Source organism: Typopeltis vanoorti, chromosome 10 (genome assembly GCF_054136105.1).
Source record: "Typopeltis vanoorti isolate ZY-2024b chromosome 10, IOZ_Tvanoo_1.0, whole genome shotgun sequence".
In the NCBI taxonomy this organism is placed as follows: Eukaryota; Metazoa; Arthropoda; class Arachnida; order Uropygi; family Thelyphonidae; genus Typopeltis; species Typopeltis vanoorti.
In genome coordinates, this window is record NC_143558.1 from 97,089,824 (window position 1) to 97,107,675 (window position 17,852).

The 17,852-nt window shown below is 37.2% G+C and overlaps 1 protein-coding gene across 2 annotated transcripts in view; it reads right to left on the reverse strand.

Moving 5' to 3' along the window:
- Psn (presenilin) overlaps positions 1-17,216 on the reverse strand; it is a 180,086-nt gene extending 162,870 nt beyond the window's left edge. Inside the window, exon 1 of one of the 2 annotated variants that reach the window (XM_090398665.1) lies at positions 16,796-17,216. In XM_090398665.1, the coding sequence (XP_090254791.1) occupies positions 16,796-16,939 (144 nt within the window). In that variant the 5' untranslated portion in view covers positions 16,940-17,216. The remainder of the gene's footprint in view (positions 1-16,795) is intronic. The other variant, XM_090398664.1, reaches the window with a different exon arrangement.
- Between the last annotated feature and the right edge of the window lie 636 nt (positions 17,217-17,852).

The following is a 17,852-nucleotide window of genomic DNA, read 5'->3' on the forward strand; positions in this document are numbered from 1 at the left end:
TTTAAGGCATGGCATGATGAGCTGTGTGTGTATGAGAAAAGGGATCTCTAAGATGAGTCTGTGACTCCATGAGGTCATAGGATGATAATTATAATAGGTCAATGACACTAAGTTACTTAGCACATTTAAAATATTTTGAAAAGTTTCATCCAGTCTCACCTTACTGATATCTTGAATACTTGGTATTCAAAAATGTTCTCTATATTCACTTATGATCTTCACTCTCTTCCTATTCCTCCAGCAATAAAACCTATTTACCAGGATGAAATACAATAATAAAGTTATCAATAAACAGCTCTAGGTCACACTGATCATTTCTTCCCCCAGTCACATGATGAAAGAACTCTGATTCAGATTAAAGGTCTTTGCAATAGCACTCATTCATATAATGAGATGAGATGAGATGAGAATGGTATTACTCACTTTCCTGGCTTGAGCCTTGTATTCCTCATACTACTGCTCCTGCTACCTCTCTTTTTTGCCTTTTTTCCCATACTATTTTTCATATGCAATTTCAGTTGGACTTCCCTAGTCATCCATTTCACTCAAAATCTCTATTTTTTTCACTCATTTATCAATGCTGCTTAACAAATGTCTTAACTAGCTGCCACAAATTACTCATTTTTCTTCCATCTAAGGTAATAAAATCAACGTAGTTTCTAAAACAATTATAATCATAAGTTTTATAATTCCACAAATTCTTTTTCCTTTATACTTTCACCCCTAAATGGGAAAAAAAAACTTGGGTATCCTTTTTTCAATCAGAAACATTAGTTTCATCTATTGACAATGTACAAATACCAAATCTGCCCAACCTTAGAATACCATACTCAATATTTGGAGTGGTATACTTAAAACATCGCTGAAAATTCTTGAGGCTGTTTGGAAGAAGACAGTTTGGATAATCAATTTCTCTTTCTTTGACACTCTCTCTCTCTCTCTCTCTCTCTCTCTCACTCCAGTCACTGTTTCATAAACAGTCAACTTCTACAGATATTTCCATGGGTGATGTTCAGCAAAACCAACATCCATTATGACCCCATTTCTGCTAAAACTACAATAAAATGAGCAACAGCTGCCCAACATCCTTTTACAGTTGAACTGCTAACACAAAGAACCACAATTCATTTTTTTCAATATCGGTTTTGTTTCTGTGGAACAGCTTTCCCCCCATAACGTATTCTCCAAAAACAACCTCCAACTCATCAAGAACATTGACAGATTACTTTTCTCTTAATCTCTCTCCACACACATGGCATTTATTTGTTACAGGCTTTGCAGCCTCATGTAGGAGTAATACAAAAAAACAAAAGGCATCTCAAGGGGAAGAGAGGGTCCTCAACAGGTTACATAATGCCTACACACCTGTCATACACTTCTCCTTGAAAGCATTCAATGAAAACACACACTATACCTACTGGCAGCTTATACCATTCACTAACCCCATGCCATGTGAAGAACATGTAATCAAATGCTTTCTGATCATATCTTTAGTCAGCTTCCTCAGATGATCTTTGGTTTTCCCTCCCATGATGCAATGCACATATCCTTATGGATATATAATGCTATGCATTATATATCCATGTCCGTAAGGTAGTGGCCCTTCACATAATGCATAGCATTATACATGTCCGTAAGGATATGTGCATTGCATTATGAGATACTAAGGCAATTGATGTAAAGTCATCAGCCTCTACATACAAGTAATCCAGTCATGAAGTTATTTCATGTGCAAACTTTGCTTACACTTGGATAAAGGATGAAACCAAGAATATAATTTCTTGGCATCTTTAATTTATCCCTATGAGGATAGACTAAAGGTTTATAGGTTACAAAAGCCAGCTGATAGGAGGGAAAAGGGAGATAATGGTAGAAATGAAGAAGTTAGTGAGGTAGTAGTTGTATAGGATTCACACTGAAGACTTTTTGATACATGACAGAAAATGACAAAACACAGGTTCATATCTGGAAATTGCATAACAGCAGTTAACAAGGGTGTGAAGACTGGAATCTTTGCTTGGTGGGGAGAGAATGGTCTTTATCAGTAAATGATGTTTGTGATGAGAATAAACACAACAAATAGGTCTTTGAGTCCACAGAGATGTGTAAAAAAAAAAAAAAAAAATCATGCTGACATATATAGAATCTTATATTGATTGAGGTAAGGGACTTTGGGGTAATTGTGGACAGGAAGTTGAAGTTCAGAAGGCATATCACAAAGGCAGCCAAAATAGTACATCAGATTATGTGGTTGTTGAAGAACACACCGACAAGAACAGATAAGGAGGTTATTGTTTCTCTTCATAAGGGTTTATTAAAAAGGTCACATTTGGACTACTGCATGCAGATCAACTCACCTGGATTCCATGGGAATGAAGAAGTGGTGAGAGGATCCAGAGCTAGTGACAAAGGTTATGGCAGGTCTAGGGAATGCTTCCTGTAAGAATAGATTAAAGGTCTGTAGGCTTCAAATACTAGCTGATAGGGAAACAAGAGGAGACATTATAGAAGCATACACAAGTTATTAAAGAGGTTTTGCAGGATTGACACTAGACTTTTTTCAGTACATGACAAGAAGAGAGAGAACCAGGAGTTACCCATTAAACTTACATAAGAGTGGTGGTTAGCAAGGGTGTTAGGACTAGATTTTTTGTTTGGAGGGTGGCGAATGGCAGAATTGGTTGCCAGAGGTGGTTATGAGTGCTTCATCAGCGAATGAAATTAAAGAAAGGTATAAAAAGGTACTGTGTGAATAATTTGTCTTCTGCAATGAGTCTTCTGACTCCATGGAGACACCCATATAATAATAATAATATTTACCAAATTGTGAATTCTATTCCTAAACCAATCTCTTCAATTCTTAAACCATAACTGCAGATTTAGTGCTTGGTCCATAACTGAAAACATCACAGCCTCTTTTGAGTAGTGGCATTGTTTTGCCTCTTCTGGACTGACTTAGGCAATGGACATTTTCATTATGCTTTAATGGCATTACATAATACCAAAACAACTGATAATAAAGATATTTATTAGCTAACTAACATTGATATCTTCGGAGAATGACTACTTATCACTATAAAAAAGCAATGAGTGGAGGAAACTGATACTGTGATGGACAAAAGGCAATGTCCTAAGTTGGTGCCTTCTAAAATTAATTGTATACACAGAAGTTATAATAGTTGTTAGGTTGTAGTTCATCTAAATCGAACATTCCCAAATTTTAGGCAAATTAATGCAACTAAATCTGTTGAGATTAAGAAAACATTTCATTACCATTGCTGACCCTAAAGTCTCTCAAATACATTATACAAGGGTGGTCTGAAAATTTCTTCGCCTCAACCATAGATGGCAACACCATCAGCAAGATTTTTTTTTCTTAGTTGGTACATCTGTCATAAGCATCAATGTGAAATTGCAAGTCGTTCCATCAAGTAGTTTGGTTAATACAACTGTCTAAAGCAAAAGTGTTTGTTGTCTGTATCCCTTGAAATGGATAAAATTGAGTATCGTGCGGTTATAAAATTCTTTCTAAAAGAAGGTTTAATGGCAAAAGAAATTCATTCAAAGTTCATAAAAGTTTATGGGCACTCATCTCCTTCATTTTTGACAATTAAGAAATGAGCTGCCAAGTTTAAACGTGGCCGTACCAGCCTTGAAGATCATCCACTATTTACCAGCTGTGAGATTGGATGGCATACCAGCTTGAGTTTTATGTGAAGCGGCGAGGGAACTGTCAGTGCCCTTAATCATAATGTTTAATCTAAATCTCAGCTCTAGGTTAGTCCCAAGGAAGTGGAAAGAAGGGAAAATAGTTCTATTGCATAAAGGAGGTACCAAGACTGATATAGTAAATTACCTACTGATCAGCATATCAGGAGTTATTGTTCAAAGAATGAAAACAGAAACGTTCAAAGAATGAAAACAGAAAGATTACCAAAACAAGCCTTAAAGTACAAGCCATTAGGAAAAAGAAAACCAGGACGTCCTCTTAAACGATGACTTCTAAGGCCGGAACAGGCCATACTAGACCTAAATCCTCGATACGTATGATGATGATGATGATGCATAGCAAAAGTGGCTAAAACAGCTCATCAGATCACTTGGCTAGTGAAGAATACTTTGACAAGCAGAGATAAGCAGGTTATTGTTCCTCATTATAGAGCCTTGATAAGACCCCATCCTTACTACCGCACGCAAATCTGGGCACCAGGGTTTCTTGGTTGATGAGGAGGAGAGCATCCAGAGGCGAGTGACCAAGATGATCACTTGCCTCTGGATGATAGGCATCAAAGAGCAAATATTATTATTGAGACAAATTACTGAGAGAGTTTTTATAAGATTAATTCAGAGGAAATTTTTCAGAAGGTCTGGTGGTGAGAGAACTAGGGGCCATCCATGAAAACTAAGTAAGAGTGTAGTTAGCAAGGGCGTTAGAACTAGATTTTTTGCTTGGATAGTGGTGAATAAGTGGAATAGGTTGCCAGAGTCTGTTGTGGGTGCCATGTCTGTGAATGGGTTCAAAGCAAAGTATGATAGATACTGCACAAATGTTGGATAGTTCTAGTTATGATGTTTAGGGCCTCCCTCAATGAGTTGAAGGACCCCTTGGAGTTGCTTATAATAATAATAATATTGTTATGCCAGATAACAGTGGTGTGTGTGTTCATTTATGCAAATATCTTCCAGTGTGTGTAGTGGCTTTTTATAAATGGAAAAGTATAGTGAACCATTTGAAAGATATGCGACTAGTATATTAAAAAAAGGGCAGTAGTAATTTGATTTTTTTAATGTGAAGTGTGTTGTTGAGTGATTGATGTTTATATAAGTTAATTGTGGCAACTCTTGTGGTTGCCATTTGGTCACATGGACATTCATCCCCAGCAGCCAGAACACAGATTTGAGAGTAGCTGCATTAAGTGCTTTATTTCAAAATGATCCATAAAATTTTTCCAAAGGAGAGAGAAGGTATTACTGCACTTCCAATAATTTGTAAGAATGGAAAGGGGCAAATCTATATATAAAATACTGAAATGCCCACTTTCCCCTCAATTAATACAAAAGACCAAACTATTATTCCCATTCCATATATTTGAGTACATCTGAAAAATACTAATACTAAATAAATATAACCTTCCCACTGTGTTCACAAACTGCCAACCATAATCTAATCACCAAGGAGAAAACTCATCGCTAACAGCAGTGTATGAAGTACTCTATGATGTCTGTAACTTGGCCAATTAAAGACAGAAAGATATTAACATCTGCCTTAGTCAACATAAGAAATACATTTACTGCTATCATTATGGTATAACAAGACTGGATGACCATGTTTTGGATCACTTCACAAAGAATTAGACAGAAGAAAACTGATATCTGTATATAGGATATTACAAATCAGAATGACTATTTTAAAAGTCAGAAACATTAATGAACACTCTCCTAACCTCAAGAAGATTATCTAAAATTTGAGTGAATTATTTTTTGATGAATGATAGGAACTTCTACTTATACAATTAGAGGTATAATTCTTATATAAATTGGAGCAAAGTGAGATGGGCATGAAGCTGGTGTTACAGATAAAGAAGATGGTATGATCATAACATGCAGAAATGAATCCAAGAGAAAGCAAGTGACTAGTATAGTACCACAGGGATTTGCACTTTTCCCATTTGCACTGGATATTCTTTCTCAAATCATGACTGGTGTTATTAAGGCACATATTAAATATCAGCAGTCATGATTTGAGAAAGAATATCCAGTTGTTTACTCAAGATGCAAAATTAGGTACAGTAATGATTAATAAAGATGTAGACATCCTGTAGGCTGATTTAAAACATACTGATATAATAATGATTGCTTGTTAGTTTAATGGATGCAGTGAAGTGTAAAAGTTATACACTTAGGGATGAAAATACTTATATGCATATTATATTGATGGAAAGAGATTAATAAGGCTAGGGATATGAAGTTCAAGAGCCTATTATAAAAGTCTACTAAACGACATATAGGATCACTTGGACATCAAAGTGTCTCCGTAGTACAACTGGAAGAACAAAGGAATTATTGCACCTGGGTCTTTTTTTTTTCATTCAAAGGGTGCAATAATTCCTTTGTTCTTCCAGTTGTACTACAGAGGCACTTTGATGTCCAAGTGATCCTATGAGTTGTTTTGTTGACTTTTATAACAGGCTCTTGAACTTCATATCCCTAGCCTCACCAATCTCTTTCCATCAATATAATATGCATAAGTATTTTTATATGCATATTATACAAGAGGAATTTTTATATGGGCTTTTTCAAATGAAGGTGAGTTAGCCGATCTCATATGAAGGTAGTAGGGTTTTTCTCTCGCATGCAATTTTACAGACTAAAAATACTATTTTTGGTGGTGGTAGGCAGTAGATAGTTAAGCGTGCAGCTGGAGAATTTAGTGGAAATGCTGAGATGTGTGTAGTGTAGAAGAATAGAATACCTTCCCACAATGAGTCCTTTGACTCCTTGGGAGGTGTCATGTAATAATAAATAATAATAATACATGCTGACAAGAAGAGATAAGCTTATTATTCCTCTTTATAAGGCTTTGATAGCCACATATGGACTACTGTGCACAGATTCAGATGCTGAAGTTTGTTGAGTTTCCTTGGGAAGTGGAAGTATTTTGGAAAGGGCAAAGAGATGAGTTACCAAACCAGTGATTGGATGGTTGAGTGCTTGCTATGAAAAACAGATAGAAGGTTTATGGTTATAAGTTCAATTGATAAGCAGAAAAGAAAGATATAAAAAGATGCTGAAGGTTTTTTTTTTTCATACACAACAGGACAAGAGAACATGGAATCATCCCTGGAGGGTGTTCAAGAGTGTGGTTAATGAGGATCTGAGGAGTTTTTGCATGAAGAATGATTGCCAGAGTTGGTCAAGAATGTTTTATTAGTGATTGCGTTTAAAGAGAGAGATAGTTATTGTGTGAAAGATAGAACTTCCGTGATAGTCTAGTAGGAAACTCTATGGAGGTTTCCATCTAATAACATAATGGTGAAGTGATACATGAGTAGTATAAGAGTGCAAACCAAAAAATTGACAAGCATGGTATAAAAAGAAAACTGGATTATGGAAAAAAAATTAACTAAGTAGAATGGAAAATCCCACAAAACGTTTCCATTACATATCAAGTAAAACACAAAAAAGTTTACTGAACAAAAAACTTTGCAAATGCAGACAGTATGAAGGCAATGCTGGCAAAAGCAATACTTGAATAACTGAACTCTTCTACACAAAGAAATGATATAATATCCAATAAAATCTCTGTGCAAACATGACAGTGAAACTGAATGGAATATGCATATGCAAAGGCAGCTGTTATACATCTGACATAGTTCTTTATTCTGAGTGAAACTTGGGCACAGTGCCAATGGAAGAAGGAAAGAGTCCGAGTTCTACTGCATGAAGATAAAACCATAATTATAAGACATGTAATTTGTTTTGGAACAAATAAGTAACATACCAGTTAATATTCCTGTAGACTTTGCTAAAATCACAGAAAAGTTACAGTCCCAGAATTCAGGAGTAGATGATTAAAGATATGAAACTTGTATACACAGAACACATAGCCTTGATACGGAAGAGTTTATCTTAGTAAGTCGCATATATTTTACAATATGATATTTGTGAGGTTCAAGTATGACAACTGTGTCATACTGAACTTGGAAAATATCTTGAGGCTGTTATAATGTGGGTTAATATAATATAAAAGGTGTTTCAGAATACCATCTGATTATATAAACTAAAAAAAACTCAAAACATACCATGCTAGACCTCCCAGAATTATTATTATTATTATTATTATTACGGGTATCTCCATGGAGTCAGTAGACTCATCGCGGGAGACCCAAACTAGCAAAACAATATCTGTCATATCTCTTCTTGAATTCATTTACAGACGAAGAGCTCACAACTAAGTCAGGCAATGAATTCCACTCATTCACCACCCTCCAGGCAAAAAACCTTGTTCTGACACCTTTGTTAACCACACTCTTCTTTAATTTCCAGAGATGACCTCTTGTTCTTCCATCACTTTCACACAGCTGAAACATTTCCCCTGCATCAATCCTATAAAAACCTTTTAGTAATTTGAATGTTTCTATCATATCCCCTCTTCTTCGCCTATCAACCAATCTCTGCAATCCACAAGCTCTCAATCTATCAATGTAGGGAGCATTTTTTATATCACTCACCAACTTGGTCACTCTTCTCTGAACCCTCTCCACAGCCTCCTCATCTCCAAGGAATCCAGGTGACCAGACCTGAGCACAGTAATCCAAATGTGGAAGTATCAATGCTTTATAAAGGGGAATAATAACCTCTTTATCTCTGGATGTCAGTGTGTTCCTCAACAACCAAGTAATCCTATGTGCAATCTTGGACACCTTAGCAATGTGTCCTCTGAACTTCATCTCCCTATCTACCAATACCCCTAAGTCCCTAGCCTCATCAACCTCTTGGAGTACCTTTCCATCGATGTAGTACACAGCTGGTAATCTTTTAATCCCAAAATGCATGACTTTACACTTTTCCACATTGAACTGACATCCATTTTCTTTTGCCCATTTTACCAGCTTATTTAAATCCTCCTGCAAACTTTCAACATCAGCTTGATTTTTTATTGCACTACACAACTTTGCATCATCAGCAAACAACTGAATATCTCCCTTTAAGCCGTTTCCTATATCATTTATATACAAATTAAACAACATTGGCCCAAGCACAGAGCCTTGAGGCACACCACTGGTCACCTGCCTCATTCTGGACTCGGCTCCTCCATACACCACCTTATGGTATCTCTCCCTGAGCTATTCTCCTATCCATATCACCAATTTAATATCCATTCCCATCTGCTCCAATTTGCGTAACAGTTTACCCAAGTTTACCCAAGAATATACGGTTTACCCAAGCTTCACAAGAACGACGCCCCACTCAGACCTGTCGTTGATTCAATTAGCAGCCCTAAAAGTTATCAAAATTCTTATCCAACCTTCTCCGTCCCCACATAGGCCATTCAACCTCTTCAATAAAAAATTCCACAGAATTTCACGCTAAAATAAAAGCCTTTCAGCTGCTGAAAACTGACGCACTAATCAGCTTCGACATTGTCTCTCTCTTCACCAATATTCCCCATAATGAAACTGTAGACCTGTTAAATCAAAAATTTCCGTCAGATATTGTTGAACTTTTCAAATTTGTTATCACTTCTGGTTACTTCACATAGAAAGGAAAAATCTACAAGCAAGAGGAGGGAACAGCAACGGGGATCCCCCTTGTCACCCAACTTGGTAGACCTGTTTATAGAACATCTTGAAGAAAAAATTCTCACGTTTAAACCCAAACCAAAACTCTGGCTTCGATATGTCGATGATATCTTCGATATTAATATATCGATATCTTGATAACTTGTATACACAGAATGAACACAGAAGTCTGGAGTCATTCTGAACAAGAGCTAATTCAGTGTATAACTGAGAGGAGACCTCCACATAGACTATAAAGGAATGCGGAGAACCGACCAGGGCTTCTGACCTAATGTCCAATCCTCATCTTCTCGTGGTGCACCCTGTTGAGTATCTACTTTGATACTGAACGAATGAGGATGGGCTGGCAATTTGGGATTTAGCCGACCAAATTGTATTCTTATTGGTTAAAAGAAAATAAAAAATGACGGTACAACATGACAAAATTTCATGCCGGCTGGGGCGTCGCCCTGTTAAACAAGGCCCCTGTTGTTTTCGCCAGGGAACCAGGGCAAACAGCGAAAAGTCAGCTACTGGAACAAATCTGAAAACAAACCCCAACTCAACATCACCAGAGTTAAAGATCAGTACTATCAACGTAAGAAGCCTGAATGGCAAAGAAATGGAGCTAGCTGAGGAATTAGATAAGTACCAGATCGACATAATAGGAGTGACTGAAACAAAAAAGACAAAAACTGGTAAGATCTTTCTGAGCAATAAATACAAAATGTTATATTCAGGCAATGACAATCAAGAAAAAGAAGGAGTAGCCATAGTATTCAACACAAAATACAAGGCTAATCTTCTTGAATGGCAGTCAGTCTCAAGTAGAGTAATGTGGGCAAATATGAAAATGGGGAACTGGACAATGAGACTTATTTGTGCCTATGGTCCCACAGAAGGTTCTACTAAGGTAGAAGTGGAGGAATTTTTTGAGGCTTTAGAAAAAGCAACTGACACAATGAAAAACGAAAAGTTGGTCCTTGTTGGGGATCTAAATAGCAGAGTAGGAAATGATTGTGAGACATACAAAAATATTTTGGAAAAATTTGGAGAAAAGAGCAAAGCTAATAATAATGGCAAATATCTGTTGGATTTCTGCTCAGGACATAGACTGGTTATTACTAACACCATGTTCCAACATAAAAATGTGCACAAATTCACATGGAGAGAAGAGGCTAGGAATAAGAAAAGTCTCATTGACTATGTTATTGTTGATGGTGATGTTTTCTCCCTAGTGCAGGACACCAGAGTGTACAGAGGATTTGAAATTCGAAGTGATCACTATTTAGTCTTGAGCAGGATAAAATTGAATTTCAAATCGAAAAAATAACATGTAAGAAAGTTTTAAAGCGAATAAAAGTTGAGCAGTTCTCAGATGTGAACTGTAGACTAAAATACAGAAAGATTATTGAAAAGAAAATGAAAGAGTTTGAGAACAGGAATCAAACCTTGGAGATTCAGTGGCAAACTCTGAAGAAAACATTGATTGATTCTGCCAGAGAGGCATATGGTGAGGTTGTGTATAAGGATAAAAAAATCAGAACTCCCTGGTGGACACAGGAAGTTAAAGAGGCAGTGAAGGAAAAGAAGAAAGCATATCAAAAGTTCCAGGCAAATAAGTCAGCTTTTACTCTTACAGAATACAGAGACAAATGTAAGAAAGCTAAACACTGTGCAAAACTAGCTAAACAAAAGTCATGGGAGGACTTTGGCAAGAATATAGAAAATAAATATCAAGAAGGTGGCAAAATATTCTGGAGGTTGTTGAAGAAGCTTAGGAATGGAGGAAAGAGTGCTGTAAAAAGGAGTTAGAGATGATAAAGGTGACATGAAAACAGGAGAAAAAGACATCCTTTAAGTATGGAGTAATTACTTTGAAAAACTGCTAAATGAAACAAGCAGTAATGACAGCACAGTGATAAAAAACACTGACCAGGCATGCAGTCAGGAATACATATCCATACTTGAAGTAGAAAAAGCCATCAAAGGCTTGAAATGTGGAAAGGCAGCAGGAGTAGATGATATTCGACCAGAAATGCTGAAGTATGGTGGTATAAAAGTCTTCCAGTGGCTGCACTGCATAGTTCAGAAGGCCTGGACAGAGGGATGAATTCCTGATGATTGGAGTAGAGCTCTAATAGTACCCATATATAAGAAGGGAAATAAAACTGAATGTGAGAATTACAGAGCTATATCCCTACTGAAGTGTTCTAGGCAAGATTTATGCCAGTATACTTGAGAAACGGTTGAGAAGAATTGTGGAAGAAAAGCTTGGTGAAGAACAAGCTGGATTCAGGCCAAATACAGGCTGTCAGAATCAGATCTTCACTTTATAACAAATAGTCGAGAAAGCATGGGAATATAACAAAGATCTGTATTTAAATTTTGTCGATTTGGAAAAGGCATATGACAAGGTGCCAAGAGAGAAGCTATTCAATACACTGCAGTTATATGGTGTCAATGGGGCATTATATCAAGCAATACTTAGTCTTTATTTAAGTTGTAAGTCAGCAGTTAGAATTGAAGGAAGTACAGGAAGATGGTTTAATGTTAAATCTGGTGTGAGACAAGGATGTACATTATCCTCTCTGTTATTCATTATCTATATGGATCACATTATGAAGGAAAGTGGTATTAAACCTGATATCAAAATTGGACATGTTAATGTCAGCTCTTTGCTTTATGGGGATGATGTTATACTTCTAAATAAATCCGCTACAAGTCTGCAAGATTCTCTGACTAAATTGAATAGCTGTTGTAATAGATATGGTATGAAGCTCAGCAATAAAAAGACAAAGACAATGAAAATAGGCAGAATCATTGAAAATGTCAATTGTGTTGTGAATGGAGAACCTGTGGAACAAGTAAAACATTTCAGCTACTTAGGCATGATTTTTACTGAAGATGGTAAATTAAATATAGAAATAGACAACAGAATCAGCAAAGCTGGTATGGTAGGAAGTCAACTGAATAAATTCATATTGAATAAGAGAGAAATTAGTTGGAACACTAAATTAGCTGTATACAAGACAGTGATCAAACCAGTTTTAACTTATGGATCTGAGAGCTGGGTCAGAAGTAAAACACTTGACCAAAGACGAGCGACCGCAGATATGAGAGTCCTGAGAAAGATTAGAGGCATGAATAGATGGCATCAATGGCAATATCATATTAAAAATGAGGATATTAGGAAAGAACTTGACATTGTCAGCATCCAGGAATGCGTTAGCAGAGCTAATCTCAGGTGGTATGGTCACTTAAATAGAATGGGAGAGGAAAGATTAGCAAAACAAGTATTCTCTGCCAGGTTGGCAGGAAAACGACCCAGAGGAAGACCAAGATATAGGTGGATTGATACGGTACAAAGTGCCTTAGACGATAGAAATATAAGATCTGATAATGTTGAAGTCTTGACAAGAAACAGACTGATTTGGAGGAAAATTGTAGATAGGAAGTTAGTAATGATGTAATTTTTTCATGTAGTACTGTCATATCCTGTACACCCCTTGAGGGTACATGGCAGGAATTTGATGATGATGATGATAAAATCAACCTTCTTCATCCACACATTCAAATTTACATTAGAAAAAGAATCCCCACAGGGCATCCCCTTTCTAGATTTACATATCCAAAGAAAAGAAGACGGTTCCATCTCCACCTCTGTCTATCGCAAGCTGACATTTTCAGGTCGCTACATTCACCATACTTCTGCTCATCATCTGTCTCAAAAATTTGGCATCATCGTTAAATCATTGGTAACCAGAGCACACATATTTTGCTCCTCCGAGGATTCTCTAAAACAAGAATTGGAAATAATCAAAAACACAGCCACTCTAAATGGATACAATCTCAAAACAACTCAAAAAATCATCAGCAACTTCTCCACGCATCAACCTAGACAAGAACAAGCCCATAGGATTCCCATACCTTATATCAAAGGCATCTCTGAACGGCTCTCGAAAATTATATAGAAATACAATCTTGCTGCCACCTACAAACCCATCAACCAGATCCACAACTTGTTGCCTTCGCCTAAAGACAAACTTTCACCTATTTGGTGTATACGAGGTTTCATGCTCCTGTAAACTCTCTTATTATGGACAGACAGGCAGATCAGTTTTTAAACACATTTCAGAACATCAAGACCATGTCTGCCTCATCAAACCCAAAAATCAAGCCTCACTCAACACAGAGTTAAAAAACCCAAACCACAAGATCCACTGGGAAAAGACAAAACTCCTACACAGATCTTCATATGAATACGAACGCTTATATAAAGAAAGTGCTGAAGCCCTACTTCATAGTCCAAATCTAAACCGCAATGATGTTCTTGCTATCCCTAAAGTATGGGAAATTGTCATACAAAATTGTGTAAAAATAACTTAATCATAATTTAATTTTAATTTAATTTAATTAATTTAATTCAATTTAATTTAATTTAATTTAATTTAATTTAATTAATTTAATTCAATTTAATTTAAGTTCAGGCCGCAAGGCGCCACTGCATACAATTTGGATTCCATTGTACGTACGCACCCTATCCTTGGTGTCATTCCCAGTATTGTTCTACTGTACTGATGATGTCCTAAGATACCTAGGACGAAATATTTACGTAATAAAAAACCTACTACTGTGGTTCATGTGTGTTAAATTTAGTCAGAATACCCATTATGGGGGGGTATGGGGGGGGGGGGGTTAAGGGTAGATCAGGTTTTGATTAGCAACCCATGTCACCAAACATGCAGTCACAATGGTACAGGTTGAAAACATTTCTGGGTCTGTGCTGACATGAGCTCAGCCACTGGTATTGATCAGAACATTAACATCAGCAGGTGGTTTGTGGTGACTAGGGAAAGGATGTTTATGTAATTTTATCATGAATTCAACCACAACAAACTTGACTCATTTTGGCAGCATCCCTCACAATCAACAGTTTGGACACACCCTTAGGTTGAGTTCATCTTGAAACCATAAAAATCCTCTCCCTAGTGATGATTATGCAGTGTCACACTGATGCACATCATATTAATACAAAATGGCAAATTACACGAATGCTGAATATGCCAACACGATGTTAATGTTTGGTGAAGCTCAATGTAAGGGGAGGGCTGTCTGCTCATTGAACACACAGTTTCCCACATTGTCCAACTACATCAAACAGTGGTAGCAGAAAACAGGTTCCTTCAACGCCGACAGGCACTGTGGAGCTCCAAGTACTCGGCATACTTCATATTTTGAGGAGGAACTGCTTTGTTGGGTTGAGGAGAACCTTTCTGTGAATACGCATGGCATTGCACACACCATGGGTGTCCCTCACTCCAGCACCTGGGGGAGTGTGCATGCCAATCAGCTTCACCCGTTCTGGCATCAGAAGGTTCACACACTGGGTTCAACTGATTTTGAACCATAGATTGGGTTCTGTAGGTAGTTCAGCAAACGTGTAGAAAATCCTCAATTTAGAAAACTGGTACTCTTCACCAGTGAAGCTGTATTCACTAGGAAAGGCATGTGGAACTGTGAAAATAATCTCATTTGGTACAGGAACAACCCTCACATCACTCACTGCCATGGATTCCAGATAAGTTTACCATCAATATCTGGCAGGCATCACTGGTGACGACTGGATCAGACCATATCTTCTTCCACCCCCACATGAACACATGAATGGCCCATGTACCTGATGTTCCTGCAAGAGACACAGCCACAGTTGTTGGAAGATGTGCTGTTGCACATTAGGCAACACATGCAGTTTCAACATGATGGTGTGCTACCACACTTTTCACGTGGTCTGATATTAACTCAAACATTTGGTGAGCGATGGATTGCCAGAGGTGGCCGAACAGCATGGCCAGCACATTCACTGGACTTAACTTCATTGAATTATTTTTTGTCTGGGGCCAAATGATGTCGCATGTACCAATCCTATGTGGAGTCAGTAGAAGATTTGTTGGCAAGGATACTGACTACATCAGTTGAGATCCAAATCATACCAGGCATTTTTGAAAGAAGTGCCTCCGTAGAGCAATTCGAAGAACGACGGTACATTGCGCCCTTCGATTGGAATAGGCCTAAGTTCGATTCTCATCACGCTTTTTCAATCGAAGGTGAGTTAGCCGATCTCATATGGAGGTAGCAGGGTTTTTTCTCCCGGAAACTAGGGGTTTTTCATCCTGCATACAGACAAATCGGCCCTTCAGAACACACGCAATTTACAGAGAAAAAATACTAGTTGTGGTGATGGGAGGTAGATGGCATTGATGGAGATGATTGGTAGGAGAGGTTCGGTGTAGTGATGGAGACAGTTGTATAGGTGTCCTCCCGCGATGAGTCTTTGGACTCCTTGGAGGTGTCACGAATAATAATAATAATGAGTGCACCAGAACTTGCTATGCAGATGTAATGTATGATGTGACTTGGTGGTCGCAACTTCAAGCATCTTTTGTAGATGTTTATGAAATTAAAATGTAATTTATCCTGTGTCTGATGTTTATGTTCTTTTGTTTGATGTATACACAAAAGAACATTTTCAACCTGTACCATTGCAATGCTGATCCTGATCCCTACATACCTTAGAAGTATGTAATGGGTATTTTGAAACACCCTGTATAACTTCATGTGGTTTGGAATGGGTAATAAACATGTCACACTGATTCTTATTAATAGCGATTGTGACATACAACACAGAAAAAATAAAGTTGAAACTTGGAGGCTATACAAGGATGTATCACCTCACACCTCCATCCTTTTTGTTGCAATCACCTGGGATACTACTATTTCATTTGTATATTAAGAACACTACCATTAGGGATGATTTAATGGGGAATATACAGATGTTTACTGATTATGCACAGTTAGTATAAGCAATAAAAAATGGCTATGACATAGTATCAGTTCAGGAATGATGAGTAGGAATAAGTGGTGTATATGGTCTTGATCAAAGTGCACTTGAACTACTGTGCAAATGATTGGGCCACATGGGTTTCAGAAACACGCAAAGAAAGACAAATAAGCATTAAATTTTGAATTTAATTTTGGCTAAAGCACATAAGGTTATGAAACTATTGTAGTCTTTGAATTATATATATTCTGCAACTGGTTTGCCTGTTTTGCAAAGTGAAAAATTGTGGCCCCTCCAATGTGATAGGCTCATATCAGGACTACCAAATACTGAACACGCAGATACATTATGATTATTATATGATAGGGAGCATGGTTTGCGATTTGGAAAAAGAGTTGAGAAGTAGTATACTACCATTGAGACTGGTTGAAGGGATTTTACAACATAAATCGAGCCTAGCTCAATGCATAGTATGAAGAGAAAGAACAAGGATACAACTAAAAATTGAGTCAAGCCGTGGTTAAGGAAAGAAAGGAGCATATTTTTTCTGGCATGTTGTCTTATGATTTATTTGACGATGACTGAAGTATGACTGCTACTGGGCTGGGGCATATGTTATGTCAAAGAAGTCCACTGCCGTGCCTGATTAATAATAAATAAATGAAAATCATACCGTAGCCAGATCATGACCTGAATGGCGTATTCTTCTGCAAACTGCAGTCACCACCTGCCTTGGAGGATTGTTACGCGATTCTTCGCAATGCGTGGACATTAGCTTAGTACACTCTGTAGCAGATTCCCCGTCACTTTCATTCATAGAATCAGATGTCACACTAAAGTAACTGTACAGATGAATGTGCTTGCCCAAAAGGCAGTAAAATTTTATCTCAAAACAGAGATAGAGGCCACTCCGATGACTTTTCTTTTATATTACAATCTACATCATACCGCTCGCGGCGCGACTTGACTTAACGCATTCCTTATCCTTTCGAGCAATGCTTATATCTTATTATTATTAAGCCAGCATAACAACACACACACACACAAAAAAACCTTCACACTCTTCTCAAATACTCTACCGAGCAACTTTGAAAATACGACATACCAAAGGTTTCTAGAGTAAAGCTGTCACACGCAACAAAAATATCAAATTAAAATTCAAACTGCTCTTTCCAATTCCAGATGACAGACTCAACCAATAAATGCTACAATAAACTTTCCTACTCAAGATTATAGGTAGACATCTACATTCCTAAAATGGTCTTATAATGTTTCACGTAATCGTACTGTGGAAATGTTTTTATTGATGTTTTTAATTTGTAATTTCTCTGCGAACAGTATTTTTAAAATAAAAGTGTTTTAACAGCATTCGCGCTAACATTAGTAACCCATTGGAAAGGACAAGGTGATATGATGGCTTGATTTGACAAAGCATAAGTTAAGATTTCATCATGACGTGAGGAATATACATAACAGCTTTGGTGAATTATTCGTCCTCGTGGAATCATGGCGTGGTTTTCTACTCTCGTGAAGCAGGGAGAAAGAGAGATTTAAGAAACAAGTTCAATTAACAGACAAAATACATTTGATGTGTGGAAACCCAAGATGATTTGTGGAAAGATATGCATATACCCCCATAATTATAATTGTCCTTTTTAATGTGCATATAATAATCATCTGTAGCGATATATGATTCAATAGTCAAGTGACGCTTCCAGTAAAAGATTATT